We start from the raw sequence: 20101 nt of genomic DNA, 5'->3' as shown, positions 1-20101 counted from the left end.
AATAGCAGAAGAAGCAAGGACTTGAAGAGAAAACTCTCAAGGCAGAAGTGTCTCAGTGCTGCAGGATCTCCTTCCCAGGTCACAGCAAATAGATTTGTCTGCAGCCAGTCGTGGCATGTGCAAACCAGGCTGTGACTCTGCTATCTCAGATGCCCAACCCAGCACACTGCAGGGAGGCTTTTTTTTTCATAGCCTAGATGATTTACCAAGTGGTTTATTTATTTTTTAATAATCTGCTGCAATCTAGCAAATCAAAGCAAATATTTTTTTTTTTTTACGAGATTTACACAGCCTGAATTGTGATTCCCAGCACAACTTTCCCAACAACTGTAAACGTGTCCAGTCAGATCCTTCTCTAGGGTGCAATGGATTCACTGAACTGCTGAAGATCTTCAAGCAACACCTGCTTAAGATCGGACATAACCTTACACAGGTCAAAGAAGCTATTATGGAAAGGTCTTCCTGCTATGGCAGAGTATTGGACGAGACCTTTATAAATGCTGCTTGCAAGCAACGGTGGAGCAAGAAACACCCAGAAATGTTTGTTCCCCACAAGCTGATGAAAGCATTAACCTTGCAAAAGCCGATTGCTTTTATTTATTGCTTTCTAGTTATTATTTACATGGGGACATGCATTCATTAACTAGTTAAGCATCCCTGTGCTTTGACACATGTTCTTTGTTACTTGTTCAGCTAGTGCAGAGCTGCCTGCACCCCCTTGCAAAAGCACATGGGAAGACTCCTTCACATGAACTGTGCTCACATGAAAGAGCTTTAGCGTTCCCAGATAGGTCTCCGCACTCATTCAGTGATGAACCAACTGAACTAACTATATTAGCTACAATTAGGGTAATGCTACAAGGAAAACATAGAAAGCAAACGGGCCATACAAGAAAGAGAAGTCCTCTGTCGCTGTACTACTCAGCTAGGCAGCGGATGATGGATTGTCCCATAGTTAGATGTCCTGCTTGTGTTTTGCCCAGAGGCAGCCTGTCCCCCACCCGGTTTTGCAAAAAATTCTCAACCCAAGTTGACAAAGCCTTAACCCCCCAGTGCAGATTTCCAGTTTTGCACCTAAAAACTTGTTTCTGCAAGCACGAAATTTGGCCTCTTAGTGACATTTCCCATAGGAATAATCCTCTCAGGGAGGAAGAAAAGCCACAACCCTTGTACAGACAAGCGAGAGGCACTGCTCGCGTGGGGAGAGCCTTTCACGTACCGCCTTGTCTTCTCCTGCCGCCTGCCGCGGCGGCCGTGGTGCTCGAGGTGGTGCGGCCGGTGGCTTTGGTGTGGGCGGCGGTGCTTGCTGCGCCCTGCGCGGTGGCGTTCACCTGGACCACGGTGCTGGTTGTGGTCTGGTCGGTGGCTCTGGTCCGGGCCGTGGTGCTGGCAGTGGTGGTTCTGGCACGGGTGTTGGTGCTCGCAACAGGCTTGATGCTCGCACCGACCGTGGTGCTGGCACTGAGGGTCCGGCTTATGGTCACGTTGGGTGCCACGTACCTGTCAAAAGCAAAAGCAGCTGATACGTCTTTTTTTTCCCCCCTTATAAGCAGAATTTTGGAAGTGGAGGGGAGTTGACATAGAAACCATTGGCAAGAACCCCCCCGAGGTCAATAGTCTTTGTCAGCTTTAGATATGCCCACGGCCAAGCAGTGAAAAGTGCTGCAGAGCACTGCCTAACGCTCGGGGCGCAAGTCTGTCTATACATCAACTTTACACACATAAGAGTGAATTCAGTAGGCAGATCTGCCTGACTTCAAGGGGCTCGACCTTCTAAAGCCAGGACAGCTCTGTACCAGCGATGAGTGAGTCTTGGTGACACAAGCTTTCACTTCTATTCAGAAAATATTAGGATATGATGGGTCCTGAATATCAGATAGTCCAGGGCAGCTCAGCCTCTGAAAATAGTTCATTGAGTGGAAAACCCCAAATTAATAGTAATTTGTGGAATTCCTGACCTGCATGATGGAAGTGGCATATACCTCCTTCATATCCTTTATACATATATAAATATGAAATTTAACCCAAATTTAAAATTATATGTGTACTTGTCTAACTTCCTCTAGTAGATATATCATTGCTTTTTTGACACAGCACTAAAGGAACTAGTAAAATGCTGATAATCCTGATTGTTAGCATTGAAGTTGCTTTTTCTTTCTTTTTCCAAACAGGGACGGGGAAGTGAAGGCTTCTCCCCCAGACAAGCTGTTAGCAAAGCTCATTCTCTGGCAGACAAACCACTACTTACACTGCTTTGTGCCCGGCGTGCCCGGGGCTCTGGCTCTTGGCTTTCTGATCACTCTGGAACCACTCACACTGTTTTCTTATCTCTGGAGACAGGTAGAAAGCAAAGTCGCCTAAAGACAGAGAGAGCCTGGCATTAAACACTGGTGTTGAGGGTGGTGGTTACCTACCAACAACACATTACATATATTTCTTCTTGATTTAAAAAAAAACCTCTTCTCTTCTTGCTTGCTCTGATAAAAGCTATGGAATATCTCGAATATTTGGTGCGGTTACTGCAGCATCCTGGGCTGGGAGGTTTGTTATTCCAATTTACAAACATGAGAGCAGTAACTACAAGGTACCAGAGGGCTGTGTGTCTTGGTCTGTCACATGTAAACAGTTTTCTTATAACAAGGCACTTCCAACCACACAGTTAATATTTTTTCAAAAGTTAGAAGTTTCCAGGACCCCTGTAAGCGGTAAATGGAAAAAGCAAACTGAGAAAACCTAAACATTTATTTCCAGGGAAAGATGTGCTCATGTTTGCTCCCTATTTAGTGCAAGACATTCCTGAATTGGTGGTTTATTAGCCCAGTAGACTGATTTTCAGGACTTTTTTGATAAAACTAGCTTTCCTAGAAAAGGTCCATTTCTTGTCCTTGCTGGCCAGGTCTGTTCAGGGTCTCTGGCAGCTGGCTCTAGCTGGAGATCCAGCCGGGGGTCTCTAGCTAAGCTGAGGTGCAAATTTTCAAGGCACAATGTGCACATCCCAAACACAGCAGCATTATTTATCCCTGAGCAAAGAATCCCATTCATCTGGTCCTTAAATGTGCATACAGCAGCTCCAGATCTCAGCCTGAGCCGTCGAAACGCCTGCTAGAGGTGACGTTTATGCTGAAGTTGGGAAGAAAGATTTGGGTGGTCAGGGAGCTCGGGGGGAGTGCTAGCAGGCTGCTGGGCTGCAGAGGGCCAAGGCTCCCAGCAGAACCAGACCCTATGGGACATGTTGCAGATGTGACCGGCGAGCCAGGAAGGATTAGGTCAGATCCCACAGGTGAGCCCATGGAGACCAAGTCAAATCAGACAGAAGCGCAAACTCTAGTTGGTGGACCAATAGACTGCATGGGATGGGATGGGGAGGCCAAAGTGAACAAAAACCAGACATATTCAACTAGGTAGACCTATGAGCGGCAACAAACAGACCAAACAGTACAGAACTATAATATAATAATATATTAGTTATTATTATATTATAATTACTATATAATTATATAACTATAAAAAGAGACTAACTTCAGCGGGCCCCACTGCCCAAAGAGGTAGCCAGGCTAGAGCCCACCCAACCAACAGGCAGGTAAACCAAACCTGGCAGATTAACCCCTCTGAGGTCACACGTTGCCCCTTCCATAATACTTTGGCTGCAGGATGTTATACTTACTTCTGATAAAAGATGGCAGCAGTCTCCCAAAGCGTAGTAAGGGCTCTTCATGAAGCTCTCCTGGTTTATCGACCAATTTGAAGAACACGTCGTTTGGCTCGCTAGCTAGGCTATAGATATTCTTGGTATTCACCTTCCTGCCAATGCCCAAGACAACAAAGAAGTACCCTTTGCATTTTGCGTCAATAACAACCTTCTGCAGGTGCTCAAGTTCTTGTTTATTCACTTTTCCGGTCATCATCAGAACTATGACTTTTAGATCCCGAGGGTTTGGTGCACTTTCAAAAATATGAGCCATTGTGTGTTCAATTGCACTTCCTATAGCCCTCGTGCCATGGAGCTGGGTCATTTGGTTGTGAAGGTAATTAATGATCTTCTCTTTGGATCCATAATCAGTTAGTGAAAACTCAGTTTTTACTGGTGGGAAGCTTGAGTTGGTTTCATACTCATAAGGAGCTTGCTGGAGAACTGCCACTCTTGCGTGGTGCTGAGATACTTTTGGCTCAGAGCTGATTTCCAGGTTACTTATGAGGTAGGAAATGTACTTCTTCATCTCGTTGAACTGCAGAGGAGTGGTGGACTCTGAGCTATCCATGATGAAGGCTACGTCGGTGTCTACATCTGTTGGGGCTGCCCTTCTGTCTCTGAATGCAGGTCTCTGACTACCAAAACCACAGACGGGATCTGGGTCACACACATCTAGGGAAGAAATACAGTACGTTTCACCTGGAGGAACTGAAGATGACCCTCCCTCGTCATTGTAAAAATTTCTTGTGTCATATGAAATACTATCAAGCCATGGACATTCACTGGTCCATTGCTTGATACCAAAGTAATTTCATCCCGAAACACATTTAGTTATGCATTTAGTATTTTCATGCGCTCCTTTGTCCAAAGGGATCCCTGAAGCGCTCTGTCATAAATGGCAGAAGGCCATATTTTAGAGCGTTTAGCTATCGGTATTTGGGCTGTAAAAGTGGGAACCAGCCAAAAAAGGAGCTTCTCTTTACAAAGTGGAGAACACCCAGAAAGCCTCATTCACAACGCCAATGTTTTCTGCTCAACCTAAGAATACGAATCCCTCGTCTTCAGCAGCAAAAGGGCTGACTCCCAACTGGGCTTCCCTTCTGCACCACTGACAACCGACTGCTGCGCGACCAGAAGGATTTGGCACTGTCTAGAGGAGAAATTGGATGCTTTACCGAGACAAATGTGACAAGTCAAGAGCCTCTGGATAGTTTCATTCAGCTGACTGCCGCTGGTTGGAAGAACAATTGCATGTCCAACCGCTGTGTTGTTGATCTGGTTAGATGCAAACAGAAAAACATGGTGTTAGTAACGCTGCCTTCTGTTGTTTTCAGCTCAAAGCAGGGGAGGGCAATCCACAGCTCTAAGAGATACTCTACTCAGTGTGCTGCTTTTGGTGGATCCCATTTGGAGGAGCCTAATGCCCCCAAAATCAGCGAGCGGGACTAGTTTAGAGACATAAACTCCAAGAAAAGGGTCAAGCACTTGAACCAGCGCTCAGTGTGCTTGTCTGGGGCTATTTTGTTGCTTTAAATCTCTGTACGTCCACTCTCCCTCTGCCAACAAAGCTACTGTACCTCCACCTTCCCACCCTTTGCCTTTCTGTCAGACCTTTCTCACTATGGGGACCGTCTTTTCTTCTGTTTCATACCATTTCATACCACACCTGGCGCCCTGGGGCATGGTCTGGGAAACAAATCATAACCTCACTAGCATTTCACAGCATGCGCCGTGTTTTGGATTTCTCTCCTAATAGACATGCTGGATGAGTTCTCAGCACTAAGCACTTGAAAGGCCTGTGGAAGCCGACCACTGCCTGTAGGAGCAAACACCATCAATCTCCCCAGCAAACCAAACTGAGGTCATAAGCAGAAAATGAAAGAAAGGGTGAATGACCCCAACCTCCAGAGCTCTGGTGAGAACCGGGTCCTGCCTGCTGGTGAGGAACACGGGCATGACGCCGGCATCGTAGAGTTTCAGCACGGCGTCGTTGAGCTGCGGGGAGGCTCTTGTGTCCCCGTTGCTGAAAAAGACAGCCACCTTCCTCATAAGGAAGCCGCTTCGGGCACGCTTGAAGGTATTCCTGGCCACGAAGGACATGGCGGTCTCCAGGCTGCGTGGCTTCGTGGTCAGGGTCGCCTGGAAGTTTTGGATCTGCTGGAGGAGGCTCGATTTCTTCCTGGCATCAGCAAAGCGGATCTCTGTGGTGACCTCATTGTTGTAGGTGACCAGAGCCACCCGGGCACCCCGAGGACAGTTGCTCTCAGCGATGGTTAAGTTGTTGACCACTCTGAGCACGGTTTGTTTCATCCTGTTGAAAACATCCCTCACGACACCCGAGGAGGTGTCGATAGCGAAGGCCAGCTCGGTTGGGAAGACTGGGCACTCCTTGGGACCTGCCAGAAACGTGCATTGGGAACAAACAGTGCCCCAAATAATTGTCAGAGTGCAAGGACCACGTCCTCGGCAGGGGTAAATCATTCATACCGCATACGTGGGGAGAGAAACAATTCTGGCACACGGTCACACTGGGCTTTAAAGGACTGAAGGTGACTTACCATAGCAGCAAGCTGTGGAAAAGATGGGGAAAAAAAGGAGTTTGGTCAGTGCCATTCGTGTAACATGATGGGCATACAAGGGTAGAGACGGGGAATTACCAAAGCACTGATGTACTCACGGCATTTGTCTTTGATGTTCCGCACAAGCGCACATTGCTTTAGAAAATAAAACGAAGGGAGAAAGGGCAAAAAAGAGATATGTGACACAGCCAACAAAAGAGTATTTCAAAACAAGAGATAAATGACGCCACACTTACATCTCGGGATTCTCCTTTATCACCTTTAAGTCCCTGTTTAAAAAATAAAGTAAAATTGAATGCAATGTGTATTTTCAGGGTGCCCCATGAACCCAGATGGAATAATTGTTTAACCACGGGTCATGCAGAAGCCAAAGGGAAACCTGCCTGTTTTCAGTTGTGTTTCCAGCAAAAGAAGGAAACGTTTTGCCCTGTGAGGAGTAAACCTAGCTGAGGCCAAACCCAAAAGGGACATTTACAGTGCTCTAGGTTCATGTGCAAAGCAAGCCACGTCACCTTGGTCTTTCTAGGGTGCTCTGTGCCAGTCAGATTTGGTCATGGACCATATCCTCTGTGGGGTGATAAATGATAAAGAGCTGAGAACTTCCTAGAAGGAGTTTTAAGTGGCATATTGCCATGGGGAAATCCTAGTGCCTGGTAAGAGCCTGTCTCTCGACTTTTTTCCTTCTGCTGTGCATTGCAGTTTGAGCACGGGTGAATGATATCAATGATAAAAGCTAGTCAGGAATTTATAGAGACAGATCTAAGACAAATAAACAGGAATTTGCCCAGCTTGAAATTAGCAGGAGATGGTGATGGGCATATTTTTCAACGCCTGGCACCAATAGGGACCACTACTTTTCTCAGAGAAGCAATCAGGAGTGTCTCCAGGGGGGAAGCCAGAGGCCCCATCAGCAATGCAATGACCACTTACAGATGGTCCAGGGTATCCAACCTCTCCTTTCTGACCGGGTGTCCCAGAATCTCCGGCATTTCCCTAGAGAGAGAGAAAGCAGAGAAGTCCTCTCCATGAACATCCGCAGAAGGACTCCCAGTAGCATGGGTCAACACTTGGGGAAAAGATGTGTACATCTTTCAGGCCCGTTCATGCAGAAGGGAAAAATTGTATCATGGTCCAACTTACTCTGCGGCCTCTGTTTCCTTTAGGGCCAGGGCCTCCAGCAACACCGCGGTCACCAGGTCCACCCTGGTTGGGGAAAAACACAGACGGTTGCTCTAAATCTGCACAGGACCATAGGTAACGGCCACATTGCTTGGAAAATTAATGCATAGCTCACGGGCTGCACCGTACCTTGGGCCCTGCGTAGCCTACGAAGCCGCGTTCTCCCTGAAACAACATAAAGGTTTATTTGAATATGTTTTAGAAAATGAATCTGATTCTGCAGGCAGATCTGTAACAACTGAAGGAATTAAATGATGGAGGGAAAAGAGAGAGAGACTGCAAATTCATTTTGCAGTTTTGTTCCTCATATGATTAATGAAAAGCAAATAGCCGCTCTTTTTAAGGTCTGGTTGCTCCTCTAAGGCTAGTTTCAACTGTAGAGGAGCTGTCAGAGATGCTGGCGCGTTGTTTTCAAAGAAGTCCCACAGACATTCATGGGGCTCTGTGGCTAAAAGGTACAAAACCATTATGCTTCCTCCTTGGAGAAGCTGATTTACGGAGACAAAACCAAGACAAAGGCAGAGGGGAAAGGTTCGAAGAGTCTTGCCTGATTTTCTCACCAGGGTACACATAGGGCTAATGTTTGTGTATCTGACTTCACCTAGGCTCTGCCCTTGCCCATCTGCACTGGAGACCTTGGCTACTTTCTTGTCCTTGGTAACTCATGTTGGGAGATGGCCATGCTGAGCATCCACCTACCTTCCTGCCTTTAGGACCTGGGCCACCAATTCCATCTCGTCCATCATCACCCTAAAATTGGAAAGCCAAAGTCATTAATATGCAGTCATATGTGAATAGCTCACAGATCCAGCGGCATCGATAGAAAGAACCCACAGATGCCGCAGGCCTTTGGGAAGTCCTTCTATAGATGAAATTATTGCAAGAAAAAAAAGCACAAAAAGGTGGTGCCAAAACTACAAATCTGAATTAAAACCTGCTTAGTATACAAATATAATGTGTAAAACCCAGGTGGAAGCCAGCAATGGGGAGCAGATTAGGAGGTCAGTCAATGCTAGGGCTGTACTTACAGCTCTGTCTGATCCAAGCTTGTCCTCCCTTGCTTTGTACAAACCATTTCTTCCTCAGTTGGCTCCTCATTATACGGACTAATGAAAGCGCTCACTTAGTCCGTATGTCCTTTTTATAGGTTACTTAAGACTAGCACACGGGGTCAGCTCAGGGTGTCTACCCAATGCCTCATGCAATGAGCCAGGACGAGGCCAAGCAACTCTGGACAGCCTCTGCCCTGCTGACTGACCTCCGAGATGTTAAAAAGTCACTTTTCAAGTGAACATAATTCACCTCCTCGAAGGGACTACCATTACCAACTACCATGCCAGCTGAAGACATAAAGCTGATTTCCCTCTCTCATATTGTACTATGGAGGATGCAAAGTCCCTAGGGGAGCTAAACCCTCTGCTGCGAAGGACCGTGGCCCATTTGCTACAGGAGCAGGTTCAGCCCAGCATCCTTAAAGGTGTGAGTGCACGGCCACGCTTACCATCTCTCCTCGTGGGCCCTGCTGTCCATTTGGCCCTTTGGGTCCGGGGTTTCCAGGCTCACCCTGAAAACAGGAGCATCTGTTAAAGCATGTGCTGAAGTTCCAGGCAACTCTGAACCTTTCCCACTCCCATCAGCACTGGTTTCTTTACATAGACCAGTCTGCAGTGGTCCTTGCAGCAGAAAGTCATGAGTGGACCTAGACGGCCAACAATGCTACAAAATGCTTGCTCTTTAGTGGGACCTGTAGTGATTTCAGGAAAGCTGAGCTGAACTGGGGACCAGCCAGCTCCCACCACAGGATGGTGTTTGCTTTTTATAAATGCTGCAAAAATAAAAGCTCCCAAGCTCTGGAGGTTTTTCCAGCGCAAACGGACAGTGGAGCAGCCACGGAAATGAACCAGTGTGTGTGAATCTGGAGGGATTAAACCATACGGAGGGTTTGGAGAGATCCAGCACAACCACCTTCCCATCTGGGCATCAGCTGAGAATCTGCCCTGGAAAATTACTTGGGAATCTCAGTTACTCAATTACTTTTGCCTCTTTGTTCAATGAAACGGGAGCCTAATGAAACAACCAGAGCACAGACCTTGCTCTACTCCACACTGTGCAAGCTAGTGAAAATGAGCTAATTTTGCTCCAAGAGGTTCATCTCAAGTATTTTTTTAAGCTCACTCCTATCCAGAAGCTTTTCATTGCTGTTTTAGTTGCTGATGCCCAATGCTCATGAAGACATACCTTTCGTCCCAGGGGACCGATCCTGCCCCGCTCTCCTGGGGTTCCTGTTGGTCCACCACCGGCCTGGAACGGCAACAGGGAGAGGCATGTTGGCAACATGTCAAGAAAACTGGGTGCCAGAAACTAGGGGATTGGGTGACCATAGAAATCATGTATTAACTACTAGGGTGCCTCTCAAAGCACCTTAGGAAATTCCGAAGTCTAATTCATGGTTGGGAAGATCCGAAGGACCAGGTCAGTTCAATGTAAATGTCAGCAGCAACTTATATTGTCCCTAGAGACCCGCCCTGGGAAAGGTGTAAGCAGGAGGGGCAAAGTCCTGCTCAGGATGGGGAAATGCAAGATGTGTCTGGCTTTATGGCCACGAGTCTTGCTGGGCTATGCAGCAGGAGGGAGAAATAAATGCATCGGGGGTGCCCTCAGCCCGCAGTGAGGTGGTTATGCTCTGGCTTCAGGGGTTGAAACATCATGGAGGATGCCCTGCCAGTCACACAGGGATGTTCTTTAATTAAGGTCGCAAACAATAGTGGGCCAAACTCTGAAGTCCTGACCCCTTTGTGGTTGCTTTTAACCCTTTCTTTTCTGCAACTCTTGCTCAAGAAATCTTTAGCGTAAGTTGAGCAGAGAATCATACTGGAAGAGTGTGTTATAGAATCATAGAGTCATTAAGGTTGGAAAAGACCTCTAAGATCATCAAGTCCAACCGTCAACCCAACACCACCATGCCCACTAAACCATGTCGCCATGTCTACACATCTTTTAAATACTTCCAGGGATGGTGACTCAACCACTTCCCTGGGCAGCCTGTTCCAAGGCCTGACCACTCTTTCAGTAAAGAAATTATAAAGGGAAACAGAGTTGGAGCCCTGGAGGGGGTGAATGGAAAGACATCAGCTGCATCTTATTGGCTCAGCGAGATGTTCTTGCTGATCATAGTTGGGTCAATGGCTGAGAAGCAGTTAGAAGGGCTTACCCTGGGTCCAGGAACGCCCTGCTCTCCTCTTATGCCTGGCGTGCCAAGCTGGCCAGGGGGACCCTGTGCAGGGAGAAAAGAGAGACTCTGTCAACACACATGGGCAGAAACGCACCAGCGCTACACGAGATCGCAAGGGAAAGCGAATGCTACAGCTCCCAAGAGATGGTTTTCAGACACATCACACCTTGGGTGGTGTGAATGCAATGGCAGGCTTGATGTCCCGGGGCAGGACAGCCAGGCCACAGTGCACCCAAAAATACCCAAATTCCGACAGTCCTCGCTGCTGAGACTCTTTGAGGAAGTGGCTGTGATGAAATAACGCAACATGAGGTAAGACATTTACTTTGCTGTAAGCTCACTGACCTGTGGCCCTCTCATGCCTTGTTCTCCAGCCGGCCCTGCTTGACCGAGCGAGCCCTTGGTACCCTTGAAGTGCAAAATAGGACAACGCAGGTTAGCATGGGGGGACATGGTCAACACCATGGGGAGGGAAAGGAGATCTCAGGGCATTTACAGCTGCATAAAGAGCAGGGAAGAACAGTTGTTTGGGGTTTTTTTGCAGAATATGGTCATAGCAGAGAATGAGCACAGAACTGGTGGGGTAATTTGCCTCCTGCAATCAACGGGCATCAATCTCCTTTATGCTTCGGTCCCATTATGCTGCTCCAGCAGCACGCGGAGATGAAGCACCTGACCAGGGAACGCTGCAGAGGACGGGCAGCCCCAGGCACGTGGATGGCCGGTTTTGCACCGAGTCCAGCAAGGAGCATACAGGGAGATGAGCCTGAGGAGGAGGAGGGAAATTTGGAGGAGAGAGGAGGCAGAGAAGCAAAGCCTGCATTTCTCTTCTCTTGGCACATCCCTCTGGGTGCTGTGGCTGCCTGGCTGGTGGCATGGCAGGAGCCCCAGGTGTTGTCCCCATCACCACTTACCTTAACTCCTATCGGTCCCCTTCGTCCTGTCATACCCTGCGAACGAAGAGACGATGAGACTTGTTACACAAGTACGTAAGCACACGTTTCTCTATTGCTTTTAGATCCGTGAATCGCCGCCTCTCTTAGTCCAAAATTACGTTTGAATACTTTAAACTACTGGGGAGAGAGGGAGAGAGAAATCCACACAGCCAGCTCTCTTAAATCGAACTTTGGCCTGTTTTTTCCTTCCTCGCATCCCCCAACCCTCCACCACACGAGCTGCTTCCTCACGCGTGCAGGAGCGTGCCACAGTCCCTGGGCAGGGGGCAGGCGGCCGCGGAGCAGCAGGGAACGCGCCCCCAGAACGTCCCAGCTGCACCAGCTCCAGTTTGGGTTTTGCCTTTTAAAAACCAGCAGCCAAATGCAGATGCCCCAGTAAAGCAGGTGTAACTCCACTGATCTTGGGCACTGAGTTACTTGCATGGGAATAAATTCAGGATTAGACTTTTAAATGCAAACCAGCAGGCATTTTCATTCTGAGGGTTTTTTTTTTTTTCTCCTTTATTTTTTTTAGGTTGAACTCCTGACGCTTGTGAAACAAAATACATGGGAAGGCAGGAGGGAAGAAGTTATTGTCAGTCTAAGCTCGGCCGCCGTGGGTCTGGCAGCTCACCTTCCTCCCGACTCCACCGCCTTGGCCATCCAGCCCCTCCGGTCCCGGATCTCCCTAAGGGAAAAGCAAAACTCACGTGAGAGCCCTGACACGAACAGGCATTGGGAAAATAGGTTCAATTCTCAAAAATTTCACGCTCTCGCACAAGTTACTCGATATTCTCACATCGGTGGAAATCCTTCTAACAACTCACGGGGGCTTTCCATCAAGTTTCTGAGCTAGCACAAGCCGACATTCCCATTCTTTGGGAAATGCCTTCTGACATTTTAAGACGCATTTGTATTCTGAGCTGATACGAAAACAAATGGGTTTTGAAATTTTCCAAGGAGCGTGTGGGGTTTTTTTCCAAAGCTTTCAGGTGAATCAGGACATCCAGATTTGGTATCATTTAAACAGTTCTCTGCTTTTATATATGACTCGCAAGAACATATGAAGTTAATTTCCAAGTACAAAGTTGTTTTCTGTGACAAGATCCCAAAAGGCATTGTAAAATAATAATTAAAAAAAAAGCACTTTTTACACAAAATATCTTCTAAACTGACATCTTCCCAGAGAAAGTTTTGGTTGCAAACCAACAACATTTTCTAGTGGAAAAATATTCCATCTGACAAGGCACAGTGAGTTTAAGAAACTTGCACCTTTTTGGCAGTATCGTTTTTTTCTTACTTTCTCTGTCCCATCTTATTGTAAAAATTAAAAAACAACAAAAGACAACAAAGAAACTTTACCATTGGTCCAATTTCACCCTTTTGGCCTCTGGATCCCCGTTGAGTATTATCAGCTCCTGAATCTCCCTGAAAGCAATAGAGCAATGAGAAACATCTGTGTTAAGTGGGACATGAAATTCAGACATCATAAACTGCTCCGCTATAGCTCAGAACCAACATTTCTTTTCTTTTTTTTTCTTTTTTGATTGAATTAGATGAAGTATTATTGGTGTTTTCAGACAGACACAGCTTTTCAAACTGAGAAATAATCATATTGAAGAAGAGGAGGAAGGGGAATTTTAATATAATGAAACAGTGATTGACAGGTATCAAAAGGCATGTGTTACCCACATGTCATCTCCCAGTCCTTGCTCTGTCGCTGGACCTGCCACTGTCAAGCGGCATTTAATAAGCCTGAGCGCATGCTTGCTGATGACCCCCAGGACTGGTGGAAAGTGGGTGGAAAATCAAGAAGATGCCTTAGCAATATTTACCGGGTCTCCGCGAAGCCCACGGTCACCTCGTTCTCCTCGTTCGCCTTTAACTCCCTTATCACCCTGCGAGAAGAGACGGGGAGTTAGCGAGAGCAGCCCTTGCCTGCCGAAAGCATCTCTGCTGCTGCGCACCTCTCCCCGAGGGGAGCGTGAGGGCTTTCCACCCTCCCCTGGTTCAAATCCACCTTTTCACCATCATTTAGCCCCGTCGTAAACCTGATAAAAGCCTACCCTCCTGCCGGAGTATCCCTTGTCTCCCGAGGAGCCTGGCAAACCCTTGTCTCCCTACAAAAGAAAAATATTTTATAAGAATATTTGCCGCTTTTGGGACCCCGCCACTGAAACATCTTGTTATAAAGAGAAAAGCGATTAAAATGACTGACCTCTTCTCCATCAATGCCATCCAGACCCATTTCTCCCAGTTCACCCTGCAGAAGAGAGGCGAGGGGCAAATGCTCACCGAGGGAAAGGGGAACGGGGAGGGGGATACTGATGCGTCCACACGCTCACGCTCACCGCCGTGGCGTGAGGAAATCACTCCATACCTTCTCTCCTGGGAATCCCCGAGAGCCCTAAAGAGATCAGAAGAGGAAGTTATTCCACTTTTGCCCGGTTCATCGCTGTGGGAAGCGATGGGGAAGGGGAGCTGTGCTTGGTGGCAGACCCAGAGCCAGAACCAGGGCAACCCCAGGGCTTGCTGCACCGGGGTTCAACTACCCCTTATTTCTCTCATGCCAATCTTCTTCTTTAGCTGCCTCCTCAACACTCGTGCCGAGATGAAATATGTGCATCATGGGTTTTAGCCACCTGATCCAATAAAATAGTTTACTTCTTAGCCACAACTCTTTCTCCACTGACTTTCTTTTCTCCCTGCACCCGTTTTTATATGAACCCAGATCCAGTCTCGGTGGCTTTGTCCAAGGCTGGACAGCTTTTTAAAGAAAGTCAGTATCTCAGCTGCAACTAATGGGCTTGGTTCATGCACTCCTCTGCTCCCTGCCAGAGGATCCTGTGGTCAGAGCAAATGGTAGGAAACATCCCCTTAATATCACTGAATATTTCCCATAGATATTATATGTTTCACCACCTTTTCTGGCTTGTGGTGTGGCTGCTGTCCTGAACCATTTGCTCAAGGTTCCTCTTTAAAGCAGCAGCCATGGCTTACTTCTCTCCCTCCTCCCCAACAGCAGATTTCCATCTACACACCCAGCCCCGGGCCAAGACACGTACACGCCATTTCTTGCTGTTAAGAACAAATCCATCTCTTCTTACATCTTTCCCCTAGAGCCAGACTGCAGAAAATAAATCAGCCTTGTCTGCAGATTGAGCCTGGGTCGCTGGGCTGCCCTTTTGCTCTTCATAGCAACGCTAAAGCCATGACACCTGCTGAAAGCCTTGGTGCTTGGCCAGGTGGACACCACCATTCGAGTGGACTTGGCGGCCGTTGCGTGACATCCTAAAGCAGCACGAGTTGCCCTCAGTGGACTCCCACCAGCTGGGCTCTGGGTCTGCTCCGTGCAGGCTCCTTGCGCACGTACCTTGGTTCCTCTGTGCCCAGGGCATCCCTGGAAACCCTGCGTCCCGTTCACACCCGGTGGTCCTCGCTCACCCTGTTGCATGGAGGGGAAAATGCAATGGTCAACGTTTGCTAGCTAAGCGCGTTTCTTCAGCTAACTGCATGCGTCAGCAAGCGCAGGAGGTGGCTTAGAAGCACAGGTGCAAACGGAGCATCAGGTTTTGAAAGGTCAATGTGTGGCCATCCCACCATCTCCTGCCCACAACCTTCCTCATGCAGAGACCAACTGCAAGTCTTCATCACTTCCCAAGCTCTCAGCAATGAAAGAGCTTTACAAAACCTCTCCTTCAAAAATAAAATGACAAGACGAAACCCTCAGAGCTCTGCATAGATGTCTAATCCCATCCTGACCTTAAAGCCCCAGGAAAACAGTGTGTCGCACATGATATCTGACAGCAGCGTTTGGCCCCTGCCTGTGCTATTGGAAAAGCGATGAGCATCGCCAGCCCCTTGGCCTCGGCTTCACCTCCTGGGCGTGATGTGTGGCGAGTTGTTTATTCCAGGGGTGACGTGGGATTCATGAAGTAAGAGTTTGGATGAAACAGTGCTAGTAAGAAGTCATGGGATTCATGTTGTCTGCTGCTGTGATGGATAGAAACACCCCTTCTTGGTCCCATTCTTGGACTAACTCAAGTCTTTCAGCTGCATTTGGTATGGATAACTTTGGCACAGGCTGCAGCTTTAATGAAGTTGGGGATTTTATTGTGTTCATAATCACCCTGCCCTGCTCAGAGGTGTTTGGGACCAGCTGCAAACATTCCCACCTGCCTTGGAGGAATAGCACAGAGCTGGGTCACATCAAATAATGGGAGTTATTCCCCCCATCATGCCTTCTCCAGCTCTCAAGGAGCTCCTTACTGACCTTCTCCCACGAGCAGCTGGGACCAGCAACTCAGGCCATCAGGTGGGGGAAACACAAAGTTCTGCTTGCTCTCTCGTCTAATCCACGCCCACATACCCAGAAGAAAATATTTAGTGAAAAAGCCTCCAAACACTTCACTAAGGTGAGGTCCCCAATTTGAGCAGTACTGTGCAGAGCAGGGACAATCACTCACCGGTCCTCCTTCATCACCAGGATAGCCTCCGTAGCCAAGATCACCCGTGGCGCCCTAGAAGACAACAGAGAGCATTCCGCATTTCTTTCATAGTTCTGCGATCTCCCTCTAAATTGATATTCAAGATTTCTCTAGATTTGCACAAAGCAGCTGCTTGATCATCTGTGTAAACAAGTTAATGAGAGAAACCATCTCCCCTTGACATCCCTAAATTGTTTCACAAGACACGTCACCCCCTCCTTCCAGCCACTCATCCCTGCCCTCTTGGTTGTTTTACAACACAGAGGCTGTGAGGAAAGGGAAGAAGAGCAGCTCTCAACCGCTGTGCATGGCCCAGGGCCAGTTTTAAAATGGGGGGTAAGTGGAGATGACCTCCCCGTTATCATCACCCATTACAACGTACACAGTCTGTACGTCACCCACCCATCACCACCGTGGTGGACACTGACCTTGCACAGGGACCCTTCATCCCCAGATGAAGTGACCTACCTTTGGTCCTATGGGGCCCGGCACACCTCTGTCCCCTCTCTGCCCCGAGCACTTGCATGGGACCTTGCAGCACGTCCTCTCTGCGATGTTGTCCTGCAGCAAAACGCACATGAGACAACGGGAAGGTGTTAGAAACCCAGCAGAGCCCCAATGCCATAACTCCTGCAAGCCCTCGAGTGCAATTGCTCCTGTGCCAAGCACAACGTCGGTCCGGCAGCATTTTGGGGTGTCTCTGCCTTGAAACACCCACGACAGCAGGAGAAGGAGGTGTATGTTGGCAGACTGGTTGGGTTGCATGGTTAGGAAGCAGCAGTCAACGTTATCTTTTGGACATCAGAGGCAAGGGTTTAAATGGGAACTGCATGGGGCAGAATTCGTAGAGAGCATTTAGCAGGAGATCAGTCCCCAGAGCGGTGCCTGTCACTGAAGAAAGCAATCTTATCTCTAAAGAAACAAATCCAGGCTGTGGAATAAGCCATGAGAAAGTGGTTGCAGTGAGGAACTCGCCAGCAACCCGCAGGCTGAGAACAATTTGCGAGCATACAGCAAAAGAGGGAAAAAAAAAAAAAAGATAGATATGGATTCAGAGAAATCACAGCTTGGTTTTGCATCATCCAATAGAAAGAAAAAAAAAAAAAAATCACTTTCTTTGCCAAGTACATTGCTGGCTGCAAACGTTTCCTGCCAGCTTTGCACATTTACATTTTGAAAGGATTTTCCTAGGCAACGGAATTACTTGGGGATGGGCTGAAGACTAGCTCTTATCCCAAAACCCAAGGTTCGCTCCCAAGAGGCTGCACTTTGATTTGCAGAGAAGGGCCCAGCAAGGTTACCGCAGGGATCAGTGGTTAAGCCCAATCTTATTAAATCTACTGGAAAAGAAGCTTAACGATGCTGGTAGCAGATGTGAAGTTGGGAGGAACTGGACATACTGAGGTTGATGGTAGCAAATTAACTCAACGAACTCAAGAGGGACTACATACATGGGAGGGAAGTAAATCTATGAAGAAGAAAAGGTAAAACTCCTTCATCTGTTAAAAGCATATCTGAAATACAGGCAGTGTATCAACTCGGGGAAGGAAACCTAGAAAGCAGTGCTTCTGCAAGAGATTTAGCACTGACAAGGCATGACAGTGCATTACCCACAAGGTTAAAAAAAAAAACAATGGTATAAATATAGGCGGAGGGCGGGCTTTTTGGCACAGCAGCTTTTGACAGCATCTTATCCCATCCCGTTTGACCTCATCCCATCGCGCTTAATGTGCTGTAGCCTCGGCTGGAGTACGGCTTCTCCAGGAGTGGTACGAGACTGGGCAGCGCCATGATCTGCTCTTAACTTTATTTGCTGTGGCATCTGTAAAAAGAGCTGACGTGAGGCAGGGAGGGGAGAGGAGCAGAGCCAAGAGGGTGTAATTGAACCACGGTTCAGCCCCGCAGGAGATCCAGCCGTCGGCTTTCCTCCAGCATTACAAGGCAGCGCTGCCGGTGCCAAGTTACTTACGAGCTGCTCTGCCAGCTCGAAATCCAAGTCCAGCAGATTAACTCTGAGCGGTCTGTTGTAGGTGAACCCACGACCAAACTCCAGCTGCATCACTTTGTCAAAATTGCTCACTCGGTCCAGCCCGACGAAGATGAGAGCGTTGACACCTGAGAGGGGGGGAAGCAGAAGGGGTTGTGTGACGGGGCGAGGTGCTCTGCAGGGCCTGTGCACCCTCCCCTGGAAGGATAGAATCATCATAGAATCATAGAATCATTAAGGTTGGAAAAGACCTCCAAGATCATCGAGTCCAACCGTCATTATCTGCCTCTTCGATTGCAAATGGAGCTGCTTCAATCAAGAACAAGCATCTTCAAGCACATTCAGTGCAAGTTACCCACAGGCTTAGGTGCCAGCAGGTAGCTAAATATCACAGGAAGGCAATGAAGAACAGCAAGTGCGCGTAGAAATCATGAAATCCTTATTCATTACTATCAAAAGCTGGTGGATTCATGAGAAATGGTGGTAAAATGGGCCACGTGTTAACATGGACTATAATCACTGCCTTGAAGAGTAAAAAAGTTACCTTCTGTATGCAAAGCAGATGAAGCAGCCTCCAGCTGATCTATCGAGTCATCTGCACCATCAGTAAAATGGATTATGACCTGCGAGAGAAAGATATTTATGTCAGGACCCAGAATATTTCAGGTGTGAAACACAATCAACGTGCAACCCAAAGGGCCTTCTTCCAAGGGACGTTTCATCTGAGAGGAGATGGGGGAATTGCTACGCCCTTTCCAGGACACAAAGCTTTGCATTTCTGTGCCAGATTTCAGTACATCGTACCATGCAGGTGTTTGTTCCTAAAGCGTGAACAGAGAAATCTGGAAAGCAATAGTTTGCAGCCAAGCAGTGCTCATGGGTACTGGCTGCAATAAATTTACTTATTTGATGAATAAATTTATTTATTTAATTTATTATGAATTAACAGTTGCTTTGCCAACTAAAATGCATCAGAAGTCATCTTTCCTGGCCAACACCATCCCAGTGGCCTTGGTTTTGACATACCTTGGTGCTGCCGGAGGGCGCGGATCTGAATTTTTTCAGGTAGGACCTCAGCGTATCTGCTGTGAGAAAATAGGGCCCGCGGGTGCGCATGCCTTGAAACTTCTCAAAGAGCTCAGGCTGGTACTCGGAGAAGTCCAGTCCCTCCACGGGTCCCCCCCGAGCCTGGGCCATGATGGCTACCCTGACGTTGGGTGCCTGGTTGCCGGTGCAGCTGATTTTCTGCATCTGCGTTATTCTGTTCAGCACGGACTCCACTCTGGACTCCAGACCCTTCTGGGAATTAAATATATTTTGGCCGGGCCCGACATCCGTGACGTCGAAGCCAAGTATCACATCTAAGTTGCAATCTGAAAGGGAAATGCAGAAAGAAAGGAGAGGAGAGCGTCACCGTTGAGCAATACAACCATTGCTTTTCAAGTAATGACCTTCCTAGTTATTCTATTAGTCGTTAGAGAAGACACTCTGCATTGAGAACTGTCACCATTTGATACACAAGTGCCTCAGGCTTCCTTTCATCACAGTAACGATAACCTGGGAAAATTTGCATTTTATTAATTTTAATTTTTTTTTTTCCCCGTGCAATTGTTGCTTAGCATGGGGAGGAGCCTACTAAACCAAGTCTAACGGAATTTTGCATTTTCGGCAGGCAGCCAAGACTGCTGCTTTCTCTCCACTGCATGAAAACCTGTCAGTACTTGCACAGTGTGCATGCACCTTCTGCCTGTGCTTGAAGCGACCGTCCTCCAGTCAGGGGGATGTACGGGGAGGTGACAACCAGACGAGTGATCTCAAATCCCTGAAAGGTGTGGCCAGGATTTTTATGGGATAGCTGGGAATTAGTGCAGAAAGAATTGAAGTGGCTCAGCTCAAGCTCGGGAGGTGATGCACAGTCTGCCTTTCTGCAGGAATATTTAGCGTGGGCTTGGAGCCACCCTGCAGCCACCGAGCTGCCCGTTGGTCTGGAGCACGGGGAAATCAGGCTGCT

At 47.9% G+C, this 20101-nt stretch overlaps 1 protein-coding gene across 1 annotated transcript in view; it reads right to left on the bottom strand.

Annotated features, from left to right (window-relative positions):
- Positions 1-20101, bottom strand: part of COL6A3 (collagen type VI alpha 3 chain) — a 62794-nt gene that overhangs the window by 9724 nt on the left and 32969 nt on the right. The window contains exons 12-39 of the mRNA XM_075153780.1: positions 19117-19463; positions 18635-18713; positions 18073-18218; positions 16572-16664; positions 16083-16136; positions 14990-15061; positions 13997-14023; positions 13835-13879; positions 13683-13736; positions 13452-13514; positions 12979-13044; positions 12251-12304; positions 11596-11631; positions 11027-11089; positions 10661-10723; positions 9688-9750; positions 8951-9013; positions 8149-8199; positions 7579-7614; positions 7411-7473; positions 7201-7263; positions 6507-6539; positions 6357-6405; positions 5594-6087; positions 4867-4966; positions 3665-4363; positions 2249-2357; positions 1220-1500 (exon numbers count right to left, since the gene is read on the bottom strand). Of these exons, the coding sequence (XP_075009881.1) occupies positions 1220-1500; positions 2249-2357; positions 3665-4363; positions 4867-4966; positions 5594-6087; positions 6357-6405; positions 6507-6539; positions 7201-7263; positions 7411-7473; positions 7579-7614; positions 8149-8199; positions 8951-9013; positions 9688-9750; positions 10661-10723; positions 11027-11089; positions 11596-11631; positions 12251-12304; positions 12979-13044; positions 13452-13514; positions 13683-13736; positions 13835-13879; positions 13997-14023; positions 14990-15061; positions 16083-16136; positions 16572-16664; positions 18073-18218; positions 18635-18713; positions 19117-19463 (3366 nt within the window). The remainder of the gene's footprint in view (positions 1-1219; positions 1501-2248; positions 2358-3664; positions 4364-4866; positions 4967-5593; positions 6088-6356; positions 6406-6506; positions 6540-7200; positions 7264-7410; positions 7474-7578; positions 7615-8148; positions 8200-8950; positions 9014-9687; positions 9751-10660; positions 10724-11026; positions 11090-11595; positions 11632-12250; positions 12305-12978; positions 13045-13451; positions 13515-13682; positions 13737-13834; positions 13880-13996; positions 14024-14989; positions 15062-16082; positions 16137-16571; positions 16665-18072; positions 18219-18634; positions 18714-19116; positions 19464-20101) is intronic.

Source organism: Calonectris borealis, chromosome 6 (assembly GCF_964195595.1).
Source record: "Calonectris borealis chromosome 6, bCalBor7.hap1.2, whole genome shotgun sequence".
In the NCBI taxonomy this organism is placed as follows: Eukaryota; Metazoa; Chordata; class Aves; order Procellariiformes; family Procellariidae; genus Calonectris; species Calonectris borealis.
The sequence above is the reverse complement of the archived record's forward strand: the minus strand, read 5'-3'. Positions and strand labels throughout refer to the sequence as shown.